At 40.1% G+C, this 22,988-nt stretch overlaps 1 protein-coding gene across 2 annotated transcripts in view; it reads right to left on the bottom strand.

Moving 5' to 3' along the window:
• PRIM2 (DNA primase subunit 2) overlaps positions 1–22,988 on the bottom strand; it is a 320,146-nt gene that overhangs the window by 116,908 nt on the left and 180,250 nt on the right. For both annotated transcript variants that reach the window (XM_066252987.1, XM_066252980.1), the window contains exon 8: positions 10,147–10,214. In XM_066252987.1, coding sequence (XP_066109084.1) covers positions 10,147–10,214 — 68 coding nt within the window. The remainder of the gene's footprint in view (positions 1–10,146; positions 10,215–22,988) is intronic.

The raw sequence follows: 22,988 nt of genomic DNA, 5'->3' as shown, positions 1-22,988 counted from the left end.
GCACCAGTTGACTCGGAAAGATCCAGGCGGGAATCACGCTTGCTGGCAGCATCAAGCAGCCTATTCTGTGGATTTCCTGCTACAGTCCTGTGCGGTGGACAGCTTGTGCACAAGGAGGCACAGCCACACCAGCCAAGGGCAGGGGCTGTTCTGGTGGAGGAGCCTCATGACCCCCAATAGTCACAATTTCTAATAACAGCTCCCGGGGCGACCTCAGAGCTGGAACTCTGAGTCCATTAAACTAAACACCATTATTAGGATTTTTAAAAATATATATAATTATCTAAATGTATATGACACAGAACTGCACTGTCTAATCAAGTACCCATTAGCTACAACTGGCTATTAAAATTTTAATTATAATTAAAATTAAATGAAAAATTCACCCTCTCCATATTCAAGCAGGCCACAGCCCTCTGCGGCCACCGGCTCTGGGACTGACCAGCACAGGGACAGGACGCCCCGGCACGCAGAAGGTCCTCCTGCACAGCACCCAGAAGTCACTTCCCGCTGCCAGCGCATCCCAGCAACCACCACGCTTTCTCGGGCTTTTTAAGGAAGTGACTTCCTGCAGCAGCAGCAGCAGCAGCATTTCATATTTCGTTGGCACGTTAGGCCTAACACAGTAAAAAATAACTAATTTTCTTTATTATTTAACAAGAGGACGATCAACATTTTAAAGAAATCCCATGAGTGAAGGGTAGGAAACTGCAGGTAAAAACATTGCTTGAAAAGCAGAATCATAAATTTTGCTTTCCAGGATGACTGCCAGGACCTACGATCGAGTAATCCCCGAAGGAATTCTGGAGCCAGGGGGCTAAGAGAAATCCAAAATGTCTACTTGGGGACTGGCTGCGAGAGAACTGTGACATGGGAGGCTTTGTTATCCCCTGGTGCTCTGTGCTGCCAGAGTCCCGTGCCTCTACTAACAGTCATCAGCACTTACTGTAACTGCTTGAGCTAAAGCTCTCCTCTGATCAACACGAAGTCCTGTAAGAGCAGAAATACATACATATCCCTAGAACATACACCATGTCCAGCACAGAGCAGAGGTCCCTAAATATGTGTTAAATAAATGATTAACAAAGACCAACTCTAAGGAGGTTGGAAGGTTTGGAACCATGTATTTACTAAGTCCCTTTCACACTGAAGTAGCTGCACAAGTTGCAGCCACGACGACCTCATTACAAAGGTATATATACACTTGCTTTGGCTAGCTAGTCAGTCCAAGAGACAGAAAAGATTTTCCTATCTTCTTTCTATATCATTTTTTAAAGTAACATTTATATTTCTGTGAAAAAGGACTTGGTAACCCCCTTTTTTTTTAACAGATCTTATTTATTCATTTTAGAGAGGAGACAGAGAGAAAGAGACAGAAAGAAGGGGGGAGGAGCAGGAAGCATCAACTCCCATGTGTGCCTTGACTGGGCAAGCCCAGGGTTTCGAAGTGGCGATCTCATTGTTCCCAGTAGATGCTTTATCCACTGAGCCACCACAGGTCAGGCTGTTAAACCTTTTTTAACTTTAAAACATGTTAAGCTAGCAAAGTGAATTAAGCTAACCACCAAACCCCAGGAAAACTTAGTATTCTACACAAATTAAGAGTGGTGGTTTACTGGTAAAACTGAAGAAAAAAGATGCAAAAGCTGTTTTAAACTCCCCAAAAGAAAGCCCTCACTGCAATAAGCAGATGAATGGTCCTCCAAAGATGTTCACACTCTCATCCGTGGAACTCGTGATTATGTTAAATCACATGGCAAAAGGGACTGTGCAGATGTAATTAAGGTTAAAGAGTTTGAGGTGGGAAAATAACCCTGGATATCCACGTGGGCCAGTCTGCTCATATGAGCCTGAAAGCAGAAGACTTTCTTGGTGGAAGCAGAGAGGAGCAGCAGAGGGGGAGGTTAGAGAGAGCTGAAGCCAAGAAAAACTGCAGTGCGTTTGCTGGCTCTGAGAGGAGAGCCACACGCAAGGACGAGAAAGAGGCCTCCAGAGGCCCATGGAAAACAGAAAAATGTGGGCCACCTCTCTAGGCAAAGATGGGCTCCTGGTTGACAGCCAAAAGGGAAACAGGACCTCAGTCCTACGACCGCAAGGAACCAAATGCAGCCAGCAACAAGAACATGCTTGGGAGCAGATCCTTCCCGAGTATCCAGTCAGGACCCACAGCCCTAATGGCATCCTGAGTTTAACTCGGTGAGACACTCAGCTTTCTAACCTCTAGACTTGCATGAAATAAATTAGTGCTGCTTTACTCCACTAATTCGTGGTAATTTGTTATGGCTCCAACAGAAGGTCCTAATCGAGATGCACTAATAAGGTATAAAATTCAGCTTCCTGAATTTCATCTTTTTCAAGTCACTGGTTTACTTAAGAACTCTGCTGCCTCCTCACCTAGGCAACATGACATGCTTAGAATAATAAACTCTCTTGCCTTCAAAGCTAGTTTGCTGCTGCTCTTTGTCCATATCTCAATCTGCTGGAAAACATATAAGCTACAATTTTCCTTTATAGGTTTCTCCAACTAAAGGAGCTTAAATACCCAGTAAAATGGGAACAGCCAAGTAAAAGTAGATATAGCCTCAATTAAATATTATAAAGTCACTTATAATTAAAGCCATAAAAATCCAATTTTTACTTTATACATAGTTATGTCACATTAAGTAAAAAGAATTTTTTAAAAGTTTGCCCACTTTAATTATAATTACATAAAAGTAAACGTAGAGATTACAACAAAAACCCAGCAGCCATTGTATCAGTGAGGTAGATGCCTTTCTTCCATTTTTTCAAATTTTATATGTTATGCCCATAAACTTTATCAGAAACAATGGAATGGCATTACATCTGTAACAAAATCATATACAGATACCACCTCTCATGAAATATTTCCCACTCTCTCTTCACTTGACTGAGCTGCAACATTACCACAGTGCAGCCGTGTGTGCGTGCGTGCATGTGTGTGTGCACGTGCGTGTAAACTGGCCTCCTTTCCCTGTTAGAATGTAAACTCCTTGGGTTAAGGGACAACACCTATCAGCGCCTTTCTACTCCACTCCCCATTACGGTGGCCTTAACACAATGGGCTGATTTTAACAAAATGCTGACTCTTGACAAGTACATCTCTAAGAAGACATGAACATTTTCCAAATAGTCATGGAAAATAAAAAACAATTCAAAGACAAGAAATAATGAAAAACATATTCTTTCTAATTTGTTAATACCTTACAACATAGCTGAAAAGCCTTCACAATGCTCACTGAGCTCAAAGCTTCTTATTGCTGCACGTGGAAAAGGACTGAGGAGTTCAAGGTACGGCCAAGAGGCTGCAAACAGGTGATGAGAAAGCTGACAAACACCAGAAGCACGTGGACCATGTTGATGAGGCTTTCGTTTCAGCCTTCGCTTGCTGAAGGCCCTGCCTAAAAAAACTAAACCTTTTTCTAGCACATGAATGCCCACACAATTTTCTGATTTCAAAATAAGAAGTAATTCAAAAAGAAAACACTGAGAACTGTACCACAGTGGATGCTGGGAAAAGCTTTCATACAAAAATTGCATTTCCAATAGGAAAATCTTTGACAGCGTAGTCTTTACAGAAATAAACAGAAGCATGTACATACTAACTCAATGTACTGCATTCAAAAGAAAAGGTCAAAGAAAGGTGTAATAATACCAACTGAATGCAGATGATTTCATTATTTTAAATGATTTTAAATTGAAGGTCAATATAAACATCAGCTTGCAAATTCAGGATGCATTACAAGTTAATCCGTGTACAGTCTAAGTATTTAGTATAGGTAGTATTTCTCTTTGCTAGCATGTCTTATCCTTTATTTCTACTTCATTGTTGAGCTAAAACATGCTCATAATATTAGGAAAAGCAACATAACAATTACGTTTTTGAAGTTATTTTTTAAGAAAAAAACATCAAGGCCCTGGCCAGTTGGCTAGTGGTAGAGCATCGGCCATGTGTGTGGATGTCCCGGGTTTGATTCCCAGCCAGGGCACACAGGAGAAGCGCCCATCTCCTTCTCCACTGCCCCCCCCCCCGCTTCTCTCTCTCCCTCTCTCTCTCTCTCTCTCTCTCTCTCTCTCTCTCTCTCCCCCCCCCCCCTCTCTCTCTCTCTATCTCTCTCTTCTCTTCCCCTCATGCAATCAAGGCTCGATTGAGCAAGTTGGCCCTGGGCACTGAGGATGAATTCATGGCCTCTGCCTCAAGAACTATAAAAAATGGCTCCAGTTGCAACGGAGCATGGGCCCCAGATGGGCAGAGCATCACTCCCTAGTGGGCTTGACGGGTGGATCCTGGTTGGGGCGCATGCAGTAGTCTGTCTCTGCCTCCCCTCCTCTCACTAAAATAAAAAAAAGAAGAAAAAGAAAAAGAAAAAACATCAAATGAAAGAAACTATTAAAGTGATTTATTATACACTGTCCCCCACTCATTTCATATCTTGAGGTGGAGGCATGAGGAGGTAGATGTCACTATGGGGAATGCTGTTATTTTTAAGGAAATAAATCTCAATCACACAACTAAAGTAATTAAATGTGAAATGTTGGCTGCAAGTTTTCCTCCCTAGTCTCACCTTATTATGCAATGCACTTGTAATATAATAAATAAAAACAATAATCTTCAACATATACTCTTTTTAGTCTAATACTTTTTAGTCATATACTCTTTTTAGTCTAATTTATAAATATTATCCCACAGGTATAATCATTATGGTAGCAAAAATATTTACATACAATAAATTTCTACATTCACAGGAACATATCATACGACCTTTACATATCCCCAAATTAAAAAATCAGTACACTATATAATTCAACCCAGAAAACGCAATGATATATGAGAATGACAATAAAGTCACAATGATATGTAGACTCATTAGATGACAAATCTAATGATGTGAGACTTGGGAAAAGCAGAATCAATGATTTACACAAATTCTCTCTGCTATTTCAGAATTGAACATTTTGGGGTAAGTCTAAGCAAATTTATTTCCTCCAATGGAAAAGTTCTTGGTACCAATTTCCAAAAACCATAAAGTCTTATAAAATAATTCATTTATCTCTCTTGAGTGGAGTGTAGTATTGAATACTTTTCATTTGGAAAATCAGGTTTTAAAGTGAACTTTCAGATGCTCCATCACCAAACTTTAAAAATAGGGATAATGACAAATGGCCATCTGTTGCCCTCACTGGGTTTTTCTGAGTATGGACTAAAAAGCCACATTGGAAAGTACTTTGTAAACTCTTGCCAGTTTTTGGGGGGTTTTTTTGGTACTATCTCCTCCTACCTCTTCTAAACACTTCCCCCTTCAGTTATTTCATCTTGTTCTCATAGACATAATTTTTTACTTAATCTATAAACGTGCTCACCTTTCCAACCTTAAGGAGAAAATAAGACTGACTAGGTGGTGGTGCAGTGGATAGAGCATCAGTCTGAGACATAGAGGACCGATTCGAAACCCCGAGGTTGTCGGTTTGAGCACAGTCTCACCAGTTTGAACGCAGGGTCACTGGCTTGAGCGTGGGATCAGACATGACCCCACAGTTTCTGGCTTGAAGCCCAAGGTCACTGGCTTGAACCCAAGGTCGCTGGCTTTAGCAAGAGGTCACTCACTCTGCTATAGCCTCCCAGTCAAGGCACATATGAGAAAGCAGTCAATAAACAACTAAGGTGCCACAATGAAGAATTGATGCTTCTCATCTCTTTCCCTTCTTGTCTGTCCCTATCTGTCTCTCTCTCTGTCACACAGAAAAAAGGAGAAAATAAAACCCTTTTTTAACCATGAAACTCACTGAAAGAGGACATAGTCCTCTTACCTTCCTTGCTCCACCAAGGGTAGCCTATACTCTTTGTATCTTCACATCCTCAGTTCTCATTTCCTCCTTGACTCCTCACAGGAACGACTTGTATCTGCACCCTCACCATGCCGCGGCTAAGCCGCGGTGGCTCCCATGTGCCTGAAGTAACTGGCATCATGTAGGCCTGGCCTGCCTGCACCCTCACCATGCCGCGGCTAAGCTGCAGTGGCTCCCATGTGCCTAAAGTAACTGGCATCATGTAGGCCTGGCCTGCCTTTTCTATGGCATTTCCTTCCTTTATTAAATCTTTGCCTTGGTATCTTTGATACTCTATCCTGGGCTCCTGTTTCATTCAAGATTCCTTTTTGGTCTTTTTACTGGTTTCTCTTTTAACACATCTCCTACTTCCATTGCTGCTCACCACAAGTCACTTAAACACTGATGTTGTATGAGTTCTATTCAGGGAAATGTCCCCTGTTCGTGTCACTCTATACTCTCTCCCTAATTGATCTCAATCATCCCTCTGATTTTAACCACCACCCATACAGTGATAATTAGCAAATGTGTCTCACTTTTAAACACTGGTTTATATTCAGCTAGTTACAAAAAGTCCCTCACCCACCAATTCAATATGCTTCACAGGCATTTCAAATTTAAAATGTATGAAACTACTAAATTTACAATCTCACCAATTATACTCATCCCCTAATCCCCTCACCTTCCTTCATTTTCCTTCTTGGTTAATGACAACATTATCACCCAAGTGAGATTAAAGTTCAGTCCAATCTGAGTATCCACTGTGACCCACTACAGCGTTAGGGAGTAAGTCAGTTAGCCAGTAAGTCACAGCCCCATTACTTAAGGAAATAATTCAATGAGGAACAGAGTTCAATTAATAAGATTAAGTGCTTTGTGCTTAATTCTTAATAGAAAGGTTTACAAATTTTGTAACGTGTTTAAGTGCCTATCTCTCAAATGAAATCAAAACTATAAATTCCTTGAGAACATAAATTATGTCAACTTTTAAAATTCCAATCACAGTAAAAATTCGTCTGTTACTGACAAATGGATAGATACTATTAATGAATGAAATCAAGCTCATATTTCCATAAAATATTAAAGGGACACGTTTTTCTGTGCTTAATTTAACTGTTAACTAGAGAACTATCACTTCTATATTCTGAAAATAATATACATTATTAAGCCATATCTTAGAAGTTGGGGTTGCGCAAGTGTTATATCAATGCTCTTTGAGCATTTCAGTGCTGTAAAATGATTTGAGAATTTCTCTGTATTCCTACTCAGTTTTTACATGTATTTGTATCATCACCTCAAATTAGTTTTATTGACAAATTTAATTAAAATGCTATTCATCATTCCACTTTGATCATTAGAGCACTAAACAAAATTAGACCTAATAATGACTTCAATCTCAACCTCCTAACATCCTCCTAGGTAACATTTAAACTATACAGTTCATACAAATCAATGGTGATTATTTTTCCTAACAAGATTATCATTAGAATCTCTCAAACTAAATAGTATACATTCCCATTTTGACCTAAGTGAAAGGGGAAAAAAATTTACATTCAGACAACAAAAAGAAACAATTCAATCTGATTGAAAGCCATACCACAAGGTTACTTTGTACAGCAGGAAGTGTCAAACTATGTACATCAACTGCCACCCTACATACAGATGTCTCTGACATCATAATAAAATGAGAAATCATTTGGTTTAATAATAATAAAAAAGCAACACCAGGCTGGTGCATATTACATGTAGCATCTAGCCCTGGTTGCCTAGCAACCAGTCAGGAGTGAACTACACAGAAAGTGAAAGCCCTAAATGATGTACAGTTTGTGCAAGTTTCAAGGACTTGAAGAGACATGTCAGTAGTTAATCTAAATTCTAGTTGACAATTTCCATACTGAGGTGGAGGAAAAAAAGTCCATCATTATTACACAGAATCGAGCATTAACTAGATGTACGATTCAGCCCTTTTATAGGGTTTTATAAGAAAAACACTGTGACAACATGATTTATAAATTATAAAAACCAGGCATAAGTAAAAAAAAAATGTTAATATTATAATATACATTTTTCACTCAACAAAACACAAAATGAGTACCTATCATGTGCCAGATGCTGTCCCAGCTACTGGAAACACAAATATGAAAGTCACTTCCCAAGCTCTCAAGAAGCTCACTATACAATGGAGTCATCAGACAAGTACACAGACGATTACAACACCATAAGTTCTGTAATACAGAGGTAGCCATAGAGTATTACAGAAACACATATAAATAACACCAGATTCAGACTGAGGAGAAGGTGATGGAAACCAAATGGGAATACAAATGAAGCCTTAAAGGACAAGCAAAAGTTAGTCAAGTTATGAAATGGCAGAAGGGGAGAAGAGCCTTCTAGGCAGGAGAAAAAACCTTTACAAGGGCACAGAGGTAAGAGCATGCTGTATTAGAGCAACTTCAAGGCATTTTGGTGGCACTAGAAGTGAGGGTACCAGTACTAAAAGATTAGTCCAAAGACATAAGCCAGTTTCCTTCCAGAAGGACCTCACAGGACAGGCTCGTTCAGACTTCATCCAAAATGATATTGAGGCAACAAAATGGTTTTAAGCCAAGGAATAATATAATCACTCTGGCAAAGATGTGAAATATTTTAGAGAGGGTCAAGCTGGTGTCAAGGAGAACAGGTAAGAGGCTACTATAGTGAGACAGATACTTGGGAGATAAAACCATCAACAGGTAAGAACAAGCAGGAGAGGGGTGTTGGGGACAAGTGACTCAAACATGATTCACTAACACGATGCTCTAGGAAACTTAACAACTAGATATAATATTTATGATACTTACTTAGTCCTGATGAAATGTTAGTCTGACCCCCTCCCCAACAATTATTCAGTTAAAAATACCAGTCTGGGAAGAAAAAGTTCCTAGAGACAATGGTAAGAGAGGAAGAAAAAAGGCCGAAGGGAAGGAGGGACGAAGAAAACGTAAAGAATACTAAAAGATACTGGGAATTAGTATCCATCCAAATTTATGGATGAGAAGTGGTATTATTCGTTTTAAGAGAATAAAAAGAAACCATCAAGGAAAACACTACTGGTGCTTGGCTACATAAAAATTTGAAAAGGTGGTTATGTTGGATAATGCAACATAATCAAAAACTTTCAGAAACAAAGTTTGTAACAAATACAACAAAGAGTTACTATCCTTTAATTACTTAAGATCAAAATCAGGATATGCTATCAATAAATGGGCAAAGATACATATAATTAATCTCATCCCAAAACAAAAATGGATAATAAAATATTTTTAAATCATTCTTAATAGTATCTCTATGATTAACTATTAAATTAACAACTCCTTCACTTGCCCTAGCTGTCTGTGTAGAATACAGAACATGGGCAATCTTGTACAATGTGAAAGTATAAAGAAAATAAGGATTTTGGGGGGGAAGATATACTTAAATCTTTAAAATGGTTCATGCGCTTTGACAAAGTAATTCCATTTCTGAAAATCTATGCTAAAAAATGGTTAAAAATACAGATAAAGATATACAGATACACTTTTCTGTACTGATGAAAAGAATTGGAAGTAGTCTAAATGACCCCAAAGGGAGACACAGTACAGTGCATCTGTACAAGAAAACATACTGTAGTCATTAAAAATTATGTTTTGGGAGAGATTCTAATAACAGAAAGAAAGAAAATCTTACAATGTTAATTTTAAAAGAAAAAAATAGAAAATTATTTATAAATAAAAATATAATTTCAAGACTGGGTCTTAAAACATTATAAAAGGAAGAAGTATTTTGAGTATGATGATGTCTTTTCCCTTTTACTTTCCTGTATTTTCTAAATTTTTTTCAAATGAGGCTAAATTGTTGTATTTGAAAAACAAAGCCACCTATTTCCTCTGTCCCCCATAAAATGTGTGGGGTCCCAAAGTACGCCTTGGCCTTGTATTTAAGTAAATCAACAGCTCACTCCTTTGCAATCCCTGTAGCCAGTCATCCCTACTCATTTTAACTTAAATTTATCAACTAGCTCTACACACTTTTATTTAACTAAAAGAGCTTTCTATAGTACCCTAGACGAGATCAGGCGTGTTCAGGGTGCTCTGGCTGTAGACTCTAGAGGACCCTAAAGTCCAGGATAACACTGGTGCTGTATTAAGAACCTCTACTTAAATCACTGAATTAAAACAAGAAAAAATAACTAGTAATTGAAGGGGTTTTAACCACTTGAATATACTTGACTCACTGTAATGCACTTGCATGCATGAGCATAACGAGGCTGCGCCTTCGTATTACCTGAGGCGGGTGAGCAGAGGCTGAAGTCTCTCATCGGACTGCACGGCAGGCAGAGACCTGGCTGTTAACTAGAAGGAGAGAAGAGGGTCAGTAAAAACCGCAAATGCTAACTATGAACACGTCTGAACGCTAAATATTAATACAAAGTGGGGTTGGGAAAGCAGATGGAGAGGGCATACTTAAAATGTGAAGACATTTTTCTTTTTTAAATCAAAGAACTGTATAGCGAGCTGATGCATTATGTAATGGAAGCTAACTCTCAGGTCCTGAGTTTGTAGGGCATGTCACCGAGCTTCCAAGTAAAGAAAAACGGAGGCAAAACAAAGAACACCATCTGAGTTCATGTGAAGCCTCCAGTCATGAAAACATTATCTTTGTAAATAAAAACGAAGAAACCTCTAAATTTATAGCAACCAATCTTGTAGCACTGAACCCTGGGATGATGAAAAAATTGGGGAGAGGGACAGTGATTTATTTATAGCAAAGCCACTGTGAAATTGGTTACATGCAGAAGCACACACACACACACACATACACACTACCTACCCTGTATTCCCCCATTTTGACAACCACAATATACTACAATAAACTAAAAGTATCTTTGACACATACAAAAAGCAACTCACAGTCCCTAATATTGTAATACGATGTCAACTGACCTAGGAAACCAACTGTAAGAGCCAAAGCCTTATTCTTTTTTTTTTTTTCAATGAGCATCTTTTATTATTTTTTTTTTAATTTTAATAATTTTATTTTTTTAATGGGGTGACATCAATAAATCAGGATACATATATTCAAAGATAACAAGTCCAGGTTATCTTGTCATTCAATTATGTTGCATACCCATCACCCAAAGTCAGATTGTCCTCTGTCACCTTCTATCTAGTTTTCTTTGTGCCCCTCCCCCTCCCCCTTCCCTCTCCCTCTCCCCCCTCCCCCCCGCAACCACCACACTCTTATCAATGTCTCTTAGTCTCACTTTTATGTCCCACCTATGTATGGAATAATGCAGTTCCTGTTTTTTTCTGATTTACTTATTTCACTTCGTATAATGTTATCAAGATCCCACCATTTTTGTTGTAAAGCCTTATTCTTAAAGACTGCATCAGGTTCTCTGTGGAATCATGGCAACGTAAGCCTCTGGCAGACTTTACTGCAATAATATTAATTACACCTCCGCGTATATCTGTTTCTCTCTGTTCTTAAAGAGGTCCCCTTGTACTATAAGAACTTGACCCCCAAAAATTAAAAAACATTCATCTAAAGTAATTAGATAGCTTGAAGTAACCTTAATACCATACCAAAACAAAAATAAAAGATAAATTTCTTGTGGATTCCATTAGGTCAGAATATTATAGTTCTTGTATTCTACTAACAAATCCTTTGACAATTAACAAAGAGAACTTTCCTTAAGAAAAGTAACAAACTGAAAGGTATCCTTTGGGTTTATATAGGGAGTCTGTCCTCTCTAATGATTTCATACATTAATTAAAGTTTTCTAAAAACAAACACTTAATTCATCAAGTCTAATTATCAGTATTATGCAAATAAAATAAAACCACCCCTTTAAAACATCTAACAAATACTATATTTCTGGGGCAATGTTGATTAAAATGCCACATATGAAGTCATTTTTATTAAATCATATCTGATAATAATGGAGAAATATTCCCAATTTTGTAAAAGTCAGTAAAGTTATAGACTAATTTAAAACACAACAAAGTGAGACAATTAGTCTGCTGTGATTTTAGCACAAGTAAAAGACCCTCTGTATCTCTAAGAAACTTTAACTCTAATATTTCATGACATATAAAATGTTATCAAAGGTTTACAAACAAAACACTTTAATACATACTATATCCGCTAATGTCATATCCCTGTACAAAATGTCATTTTCATTGAGAGTTCATGTCTCAGAGCCAAAGCTATGCTCTAAAAAGATTAAAATAATTTATCTAGATATATCAAAAGTCAATTTTCTAAAAACAGAAGGAACCAACAGACTGGGCTTTTTCAGTTCTGTATAGCAGGTTTGCTAATCAGTCCACCTTTTCTAAATGAAAGCAAATGAATAAAAATCACCTCAGTAACAGTAAAGTATTTATATTTTTAAATGTCTGCTCATTCCCCATCAGAAAGTTTTCTCAACTCACTCCTATCTTAATCTCAGTCTTCATTTCCTTTTTCACAAACTATTAAACAGATCTCCAGTTCACTGTCGTGTCTACCATTATTCTTACCCCTCCCCTAATTGATTCTCCATACCAAGTCCAGATTGAAATTTTCAAAATGCAAGGCAGCCACTCCCCTAATTAAAACCATTTAATTCCCTAAGGCTCTCAAACTACAGTCTGCTCTTTCATCAGACATTCTCCTAAAATGCTCCCTTGGGCCACATTGAGGAAACACTGGGCATAGGACCAGTGTGACTGACTGTACAACTCATGCCAACTCAACAAGTCACAGCAGAGCGTGTCAGGCAGAAGTCCGCCATAGCCCGTTTCAGGAACACACACGCACAACTGAATCCCTCTCTGCCCCTCCCCATCCCACAACTTATTTTCAAGTTTGAAAAACTGACAAGAAGAATTCTTAAGTGGTGTGTGGGTCAATACTCTGAGTCAAATAATTTCAAGGAAGATTTGCAAAGTCTTGAACTATTTCAAGCATTTTTTGCAAAAGTGCTGCTTTCAACTTTTAAAACAATATTTTCAAAAACAGAATATATCTCTTACAGGGTAAGGAAATATAACAAAGCTAGCATTCCACAGCTCTTAAAAGATGCAAAGCCACCTGCTGACCTTCCGCTGACAAGATCGAAATAAACTTCATTTTAGAGGCTGCTGGCTCCATCGTTTCTTCTGAAATTTCTCTCTGAGCCCAAGTAGTTACTACTACATCCACTGGACTAGGAGGGGCGGGGCATCCCTGGCACTGGCAACATGACAGATGTTTAATAAATCTTTATTAAACGTGACAAGTCCAAAAACTTGCAACTGAGTAATTCTATTCGCTGATGAAAACTGTATCTACATATTTTAGTTAAAGCCTTTCAGATTCCTGCTTTGAGCAAAAATAAAGCTAAATCAAAACTAGACTAAATCACAATTGTCAGTCTTCCAAGAAAGCAATACACTATCATAAGATTTTCAGCCGGAAGGATTTTCTTCTACAAAACAAAGTGAGTAATGTCTAGTTGAAATACACTTTGGTTTCCCCATGTTTTAGTTGTTTGTTTTTCCTTAAACAACAATGTCCTTGACATGTCAATCATCAAGAATGAAACAGAAAGATCTACCCCAGGTTCTACCGGGGAAGCCTAAATGGGTTATCTCAGTTAGGGCTGTTTCACAGGAAATACAATAAAGTTGGCATAATTTATAGTTCATTTCTTATTGTTGAGAGGTCAGAGGTGAGCCGTTAAGATCTTTCATTATTAAGAATATATCTATCACACAAATTTAACTAATACAAGGTTTGTGCTGTTTTAGACAAGTATAACAGATTACTAATTCTTAAATCTCATTTTAAAAATTAGCATAATTAGTAAATCTTGCATTTGCCCTATATTTGGATTAAAAAATAATAATAATGCATTCTGGCAACTAATGAGTCTCTTTTATTTGCCAAAAGATTTAAAAGACCAAAAGATTCCCGGCCAGGGCACACAGGAGAAGCGCCCATTTGCTTCTCCACCCCTCCCCCTCTCCTTCCTCTCTGTCTCTCTCTTCCCCTCCCGCAGCCAAGGCTCCATTGGAGCAAAGATGGCCCGGGCGCTGGGGATGGCTCCTTGGCCTCTGCCCCAGGCGCTAGAGTGGCTCTGGTCGCAACATGGCGATGCCCCGGATGGGCAGAGCATCGCCCCCTGGTGGGCAGAGCTTCGCCCCTGGTGGGCGTGCCGGGTGGATCCCGGTCGGGCGCATGCGGGAGTCTGTCTGACTGTCTCTCCCTGTTTCCAGCTTCAGAAAAATGAAAAAAAAAAAAAAAGACCAAAAGAGTTTGGAAAAGTTTGGGCCAAATCTGTCATATTACTTTTTTTTTTAAGCAAGAGAGAAGGAGGTACAGACAGGGACAGACAGACAAGAAGGGAGAGAGATGAGAAGCATCAACTCATAGTTGCAGCACTTTAGTTGTTCATTGATTGATTTCTCATGTGTGCCTTGACCAGGGGCTTCAGCTGAGCCAGTGACCTTGGGCTTCAAGCCAGCGACCATGGGGTCATGTCTATGATCCCACACTCAAGCCAGATGAGCCTGAGCTCAAGTCAGCAGCCTCAGGGTTTCAAACCTGAGTCCTCAGCATCCCAAACTGACGGTCTATCCACTGCACCACTGCCTGGTCAGGCTGTCATATTGCTCTTGAGGAAACAGAGCATTTGCTTCTGAGTGGCTAGCTGCTGGCCCCTGAGCGCGGGATGCACATGGCATGGGGCACTCGGCACTGTGACAGCACCATCAAGCCCTCCACAATCCACACAGAAGTCAGTCAGAGCCCACTGCTCCATCACAGCGTGCTTCTGTCCCCTCTTAGTCCTTTCACTTCTCAAAACAGGACCATGTTCTTCAAGAGCCACACACCCATGGACTTTGTTTGAAGATTCCCAAATTGTGCAATAAAGGTTCCTTTACAACATCTGGGACTTGGCACAGATGTATCCTCCTCCCCGAGGTCTTCCCAACCACCTCTGGTAAAGTAGCACCCTCTCTGCAGGATCCTCTTTCAGGGACCTCAGAACATTTACCATTATCTGAAATTATTTATTCGATTGCTCGCTTCCGTCTCTTTTTCTCCCCCACAAGAACATCAACTCCATCAGGGCCCACCACCGCCTGCCACCCCCACATGCTGCTTTGGGCAGCACACAGTGTGGTATACAGTAGGCACTCAATAAATAGTGCAGAGTGAATAAACGGTTCACCTCTCTCAAATATTCCCAATAGATGTATGAGTTTAGAAAATCCTGCCCTATAAACCAGTGGTCCCCAACCTTTTTTGGGCCATGGACCGGTTTAATGTCAGAAAATATTTTCACAGACTAGCCTTTAGGGTGGGACGGATAAATGTACCACATGACCGAGACAAGAGTGAGTCTTAGACGGATGTAACAGAGGAAATCTGGTCATTTTTTAAAACTAAAACATCGTTCAGACTTAAATATAAATAAAATGGAAATAATGTAAGTTATTTATTCTTTCTCTGCAGACCGGTACCAAATGGCCCATGGACCAGTACTGGTCCGTGGCCCGGGGGTTGGGGACCACTGCTATACGCGACCCTTTCTGGCATCACGTTTTCATAAGTATCAATAAATACAACCTCTGAACCAGAGGAACCTCCCATACTTCTCTTTCCTCCATTGCCAGCTGATGGAGTAAGTCAAGTCCTTCTTTTATAAGGACAGCAAATGCTCTCCCACTCAGTCCGCAGAGACTATGGCTGGCTCCCTGGTTCAAAGGAAACAAGTTGCCCAAAATTCAAATTATGGATACACTGCAACAGCACTCCCCAAAAAGTAATCATGACATAGTTCCTTCCTTGTAATCTGTATTGTTTTGCTTTTTGTGCACTTTTTCAGTCATTAAATGATAGCTATAAATAAAGCAGAAATGTCAGCTAAATACATATTTTTCCAACATTACTAAAACTTGAAAACGTACAAAGTCTTTTACAGTGAACATACATTAAAAAAAAAGAAAGAAACTTAACCTGGCAAGAGTGAAACAGCTTCAAAAGAAAGGGAATAGGAACAGACCGTGTAAATGTGACTATTCAAATAAGACTCGCTGAGACAGATGTACGGAAACATCCTTTGTCATTTATATAACAATAAGAAAATTAAAATGCTGTGTTAAACACTTTTCAGGGAACTATTGCTAAATAAATGGGTTGCAGTTTCTGGTAGGTAAGCGATTTTGAAAGGGAATCCAAAACATTTATCTCAAAACATTCTCACCCCAAAAGGACATAAAGCTTCAAGAACACCGAAATCCAAATAGCAATTAGAAGATTAATCTATTCAAGGGTGGTAAAGCCTGGGTATAAAGGACGCCTGGTTCTCTATCATTTTAAGAGTAAAGCAAACACAGAGGAGAATTTATTCTTAGACTTTCCACTTAAATTAGATCATCATGGAAACAGTAATTTTCAGAATTATGATCCCGCAGGTAACTACATGGATATTTGTTACATCATTTTGCAAACATTTGTGTTTGAAATAGTTCAAGAGAGAGGGAGAGAGGGAGAGAGGGAGGAATGGAGGCACGGAACGAGGGAGGGGGGGTTGACTGATTTTCTAGCAATGTGAGGGATGGGTTGGAGGAGAGTAATCCAAGAATCCGAAATGAAGAAGCAAGTTATGGCAGAGGCAGTAGCAATAGAAAGGAAGACATGAGTGTGAGAAACGTGAAGGTGTAGGCTACATAGCTGTACATCTAAACCAGAAGAAGACAGGACATCCAGGTGGGTAGGCGGGTGTATTAACTCCAATATAGCAGCCATAGGAAGAGACTGGGGAGGTGAAAGGACATTATAGATTTAAGCATGCTGAATTTGAGGTGCTTTTCAATATCTAAAGGTAACTGAATAAATATGGATCCAGGAGAGGTCATGGAGCTATCAATTTATATAAAGGTGTTATCGACAAATAAGCAGCAGGTAAAGCCATGCATGGCCTGGCTAAGAATTCCCGGGGATTATGCAGAAAGCGGAGATGTCCAACTCCCCTTGACAAGTAGTAGCTTATTAGGGCAGTCTGCCGAAAGTTCGTTCCAGCCACATCCAGAAGAGAGAAGAGAAATGAAACTGATTACCAGCATCTGCTCTGGATATAAAATGGGAGACTGGAGGTCTCTGCCAGATATGACCACAAAGGGAATAAGATAATATTCCCTAGACGGAAGGAGATAATAAAGAGAAATAAAAAATTTAGCCAAGAGAATTAAATGTCTTATAATACTGAGTTTTAGCAATGATTTTTTTTTTAGAGAGGAACAGAGAATACAACCATCAGCTCCTTTAACTCTTGTTGCACACCTGAAATAAATGAATTTCACTTTGTGGGGGGAAAAATGTTCCCTGAGGAAAGCATTCTGCCTCCAGCTATCAAGCTGGCTGATATTCTTAAAACCCTAGCGGAGACTGTGCTGTCAGCCAGCTACTATTTTGAAGCCGAACTTTTTAAGGGTCCCATAGAAAGAAAAACATTTTGTGATTTCGTTCTTCAAATGATGGGTATGAAGTAAGGAAACAAGAATACACAAGGAGGTAACTACGTAAGTAAATACGGTACGTGGTTCTTAGAGAGTCAATAGACATTTGGAAAACAAAGGTGACTCAATCAGCTGAAAATGAAGAACAAGAGGATGGTTTCATTATAAAATAATAAATCCCTTCTCTCTGAACTACTCACCCAACACTGGCTAAATTAAAACACATAAAAATGACAGGAAAACAATGCTCACTTGGAAAATATTGCTCAATTTTGTTCTCTGGTGTTTTTACCCTCTACCAGTCACTTCAGCTTCCTTACAAAACTCAGGAGAAATGACAATACGCACTAATATCAAACTTGAACCTGAAAAGAAATCCAAGGCAGGTAATCAGCACAGGTTAGACCCTTCCTTTCACACAATCTTGGTCTACTCAATGCAGACTAGTGCTCTCTTGCAGAGATTCTAGGGCAGTGGCATTGATGTACATGTACAAATAACAAAGAGACCAAATGTAGGTGGTTCTATTTATTTATTTTTCAGAGCCGTTTTAGGTTCACAGTAAAACTGAGAGGAAGGTGCAGAGAGGCCCTCTGTACCCCTGCCCCTCACACATGCGCAGCCTCCCCGTCATGTCTCCATCAGAGTGGTACATCTGTTACAACTGATGAGTCCACACGGACACATCATGATCACCCAGCGTCCACAGCTGACAGAAGGGTTCACTCTTGCTGGTGAACAATCTACACGTTTGGAAAATGCACAATGCCCTGTATCCACCCGTGGAGTCCTGTACAGAATACTTCCATGCCCTAAAACTTCTCTGTGCTTAACCCATTCATCCCTTCCTCCCCCATAATTCCTGCCCACCACTGATCTTTTTACTGTCTCCTTGGTTTTGTCTTTTCTAAACGGTCATATAGCTGGAATCATACAGTAGGAAGCCTTTTCAGATCGGCTTCTTTCACCTGGTCCTATGCATTTATGGTTCTTCCGTGTCTTTTCTCGGTTTGATAGCTCATTTCGTTTTAGCAATCCATCTTCTGGAGGTACCACCGCCAAGGACGTCTCTGACACTAACAAGTTCGACAGTTATAAAAGAACCTGCTATAAACATCAGGTGCAGGTTTTTGTGTGGACACATTTCCAACAGGTGTCTTTTAAATGAAAAAACAAATCTGGGATTTTTTCAACATATCTTTACATTCTCATTTCATATGCTGCATTTTACTAATTTTAAGTGTCTTGGTGGGGAGATAGAAAGACAAGACTCCTGGGCCCTGGCCGGTTGGCTCAGCGGTAGAGCGTCGGCCTGGCGTGCGGGGGACCTGGGTTCGATTCCCGGCCAGGGCACATAGGAGAAGCGCCCATTTGCTTCTCCACCCCCGCCCCCTCCTTCCTCTCTCTCTTCCCCTCCCGCAGCCGAGGCTCCATTGGAGAAAAGATGGCCCAGGCGCTGGGGATGGCTCCTTGGCCTCTGCCCCAGGTGCTAGAGTGGCTCTGGTCGCGGCAGAGCAATGCCCTGGAGGGGCAGAGCATCTCCCCCTGGTGGGCAGAGCGTCGCCCTTGGTGGGCGTGCCGGGTGGATCCCGGTCAGGCGCATGCGGGAGTCTGTCTGACTGTCTCTCCCCGTTTCCAGCTTCAGAAAAATACAAAAAAAAAAAAATGTAAAAAAAAAAAAAAAGAAAGACAAGACTCCTGCATGTGCCCCGACTGGGATCCACCTGGTAACTCCCATCTGGGGCCAATGCTCAAATCAACCAAGCTATCCTCAGTGCCCAGGGTTGATGCTCAAACCAACTGAGCCACTGGCTGCAAGAGGGGAAGAGAGAGAGAAGGGGCGAGGGAGGGGGCCAGAAACAGATGGTCGCTTCTCATGTGTGTCCTGACCAGGGATCGAACCCAAGACGTCCGCATGCTGGGCCGATGCTCCATCCACTGAGGCAACCAGCCAAGGCTAACCTGTACTTTTAATACAAAAAAACATTAGAATATAGATCACAGAAAATGATAGAATGCCTTAAGGGAAAACAGAAGTTTTCTTTTTCTTTTCAATAAGTATGATGCAGGAATAACACTGAATAAACTTTTCTAAATGGGGGAAGAAGCAGGGAGGAGAGACGAGATGGCTCTGAATGCACCTTAAAAATCCCCAAGATACCAATTGAAAATCTAGAAAACCAACCCTTTTCTACTACACTGAAGACGCATAATTATATTTATGCATATATTCCAAGAGACCCACAATTTATAGGCTGAGAAACTAATCTGTGAAACCAAAAGACAACAATTTAAACAGGTCTCTCTTTAAACAGAGACCACGCAATAAAAAAAGACGTAGCTCTAGAGAGAACAGGTTGTTCTACAGAACTCTCACTTTTATTACTGGGACCAAGGCAGATGTCAAGTAAAATTAACTTTCACAGGCAGCTGTTCTTTTAATTTCATTGTTTTAAATGACAGAAAATCCTGTGTCTTTTTGAACTAATTTTTCTTATAATAGCAATGGATCCCAATTACAAATCCCAAACTGTGAGACTCCACATTATATCCACCTTGCTCCTGAACCAAACGTTCTCCCGTGGCAGGCTGAGATGCTGTTCGTCACTAATCCTAACAGGCTGGTGCCCAGCTGCCCACGGCATTTCCCGGTTTTCACGGAGCTCTTACACACATTACCTCATCTGATCTTCTCAACAGTGGTGGATCCGTCAGTACAATGGTCTGGTACATGGAAATTTCTCTATCAGCTGGCCACAAACATGATTTTCAATATGTAGGCTCCAAAAACTAACCAACGACTTTGTCAAGCAAAACGTATAGATTCCATTTGAGCTCTAAACATGCCCAAGTAGTTTAATTTCCAAAGAATATTAAACAGTGCAGAGTTAACAAGATATTTCCAGTTCAAGGGTCTGGATGATATGAAGAACTGAGACAGTAAACCTGGGAATAGCGCATGCCAGTGCTGACTTTTGATCATGAAACCTATGGGGTGATAGGTTATTCACCCATAACAGGGTGAAGCCTGTTATTCAAAGACTAACCTAAGCACCGTACTGATGCACTGTATCATTTAGAAATGTAAAACAAGTGCTTGAGCAAGAAAGGAAAAAAGGGATTAAGGAACGTGCAGTGAAAAACATACATGGATCGCTAAATTTTCTCACTTAGAGTAAAACATCCATAAAATTACTTTGCTTCCAGAATACGCTGCAAATTTTTGGTTCAAAAGTCTTAAGCTACTACAGCAAGCGATTTTACAATTAGACTTCTAATAAGCAAAGCGAAGATCTGGCAAGTAGAATTCAACACGTTTGGTTTCTCATGTTGGCACCCAAGAGAGGAATTGTCAACATTTTGTTTGTCCTCTTAAAGGACTGCTCCTGTAGAGTAGGAATAAGAGCAGCAGCAATGCAGCTGGCATTCCTCATCTTTTTACTACATGCAGGATAATCTCTTGGGAGTCTACACAGACTCTGCTTCGCACAACATCCCTAAAAGTGATATTATCCCTGAGGCCCCCTAGGGCAGTGATGGGCAATCTTTTGAGCTTGGTGTGTCAAAATTCGCCAAAAAACTGAGCATTACTCGGGTGGTATGTCATTTCGAGAAAAAAACCATAATTTTGCAATATTTATAGTTTAACAAAAATGTATAATTGTAATATATAACTGTATTTAATAAACCAAAAACTAATTATTTAACTTACCTGCTTAGTGACTTCTTTGTTCGTCTGTCAGTCGGTTTCTTTTGCTGGTCTTGATATTATTTAACTTGTGTGGGGTGCCGTGAACTAAGATGAGTGAGGGGGAGGGGGAATTCTTTAACTAACCTCCCTATTAGTGACATTTTTGTTGCTGAATTTCATTGGCTAAATCTTCAATTGAAGGTTGGTATTTTGTACACTTCAAGCCCAAGCAAGCGCTACTAACTTCATCTGTTAATCTGTTTCTTTTGTTGATTCTGATATTATTTAATGCTGAGAATAAGGTCTCAGAAAAGTACATAGAGGGAAAAATTGTGAGTAAAGCCATTGCTATATTTTTCAGGGTGCTAAAAGTGTCTGGTAATCGGTTCCAGGCACTCCAAATTTCCTGTTCGTAGTGGCACTCCTCTTGATTCTCCAAGCGGTACCTTTCCAGATTCTCAAGCTTTGACCTCAAGTCGACAAATACCTGAGCCCAGATGCTGTCTTGAAATTCTGCAAGTTGCATCTTATGTAAATTAAGATGGCTGCCGCTATTTCTAATGGCAGGAAACGGCACCTATAGCACAGGCCCTCGCCTCTCCCAGCCTCCCCCTCACTTATCTCAGTAATGATGGTCAATTAGAAATCCACAACACCCCAGAACAGTAGATTAGATGATGGTTGCTGTGGTTATGTGGTTGCTGGTAATGGCGATCACAGGCCCCGAGAGATGCATCCCCCATGGCATTCTGCTGCTCCCTGCTCCACCGGCCGGAAGTGAGGTCAAAGGTCCCCTAACGGCCTAACCGGAAGTCCCAGAACTAGACGCTCTGTGTCGGAGTTCTGTTGTTTTGGCCTACAGACCTCCAGCACAGAGTGTCTACCCTACGGCAAATGTTTTATCCTGAGGATGAAATGTCCTTCTTGGCATGCGAGCCCATCCTTCTCTGGTACGTGGCCGCATGTCACTGAAAATGGCTACGTGTGTCAGTGCTGAGACGCGTGACATAGATTCGCCATCACGGCCCTAGGGCTTCACAAACTATTCAGCCAAAGGTATGTGGAACATCCAAGTAGAGTGGATAAGTGACCTTTTATCCCCTAAGTACCAACTTTCTGTTAGCCCAGTGATTTTCAACCTTTTTCATCTCATGGCACACATTAACTAATTACTAAAATTCTGCAATACATCAAAAAATACATTTTTTGCTGATCTGACAAAAAATAAGTATAATTTTTACTTATTCACAGTGGACAGCTACTGTTGTGTTGACTGCTGTCATTTTTTTATTTCATAATCTAAGAAAAAAAGAGGTCAGTGTCCCTAACTAAATGGTCAGGTATTGCATGGTTTAAAAATTCTTGGGGCACACCAGTTGAAAATTGCTGTTCTAGCCTCATGTATTTATCTTCAAAATTTATCCGAAATTCACATTTGCACTTGTCTAGAACACATTCTGCTTGATCTTTTATGAAAACAGTGTTTAATTATTTTATTATTGCCATTATTGTCCTATGTGTACTTTATGTATTCCTTAGAATAGCTAGTCCCATACATTTTGGTCATCCTATAGCTTTAGAAAACATGTTACCACATCTTTACTCCTTGTAGTTCCCCTGAAGTCCCTATGCAGTAAACCGCAAGTTACAAACATCAGACCTAATGTACAACTCGCACACACAAGCGAGTGCCATAGGGTCATTTAAGCAACTGCAGTTGGACATCAGTGAAAATGATACCATAGAGTTACCCGACGCCCAAAGCAAAGAACTAACCAATGAAGACTTTATGGAACTGGAGCGGCAGATGATAGCATTTAGGGAAGAAAACAGGGGCCTAGAAATTTCAGAACTGAAAAAGTTCTCTACAAAAGAGTTAGCTGATGCTTTTCGTCTTATTACATCAGAAATGACAAAGTTAAAGGAGCAAGATCCCAATACAG

The sequence above is a fragment of the Saccopteryx bilineata genome, chromosome 1 (assembly GCF_036850765.1).
Source record: "Saccopteryx bilineata isolate mSacBil1 chromosome 1, mSacBil1_pri_phased_curated, whole genome shotgun sequence".
Classification (NCBI taxonomy): Eukaryota; Metazoa; Chordata; class Mammalia; order Chiroptera; family Emballonuridae; genus Saccopteryx; species Saccopteryx bilineata.
This window is presented reverse-complemented; position numbering and strand designations above follow the sequence as displayed.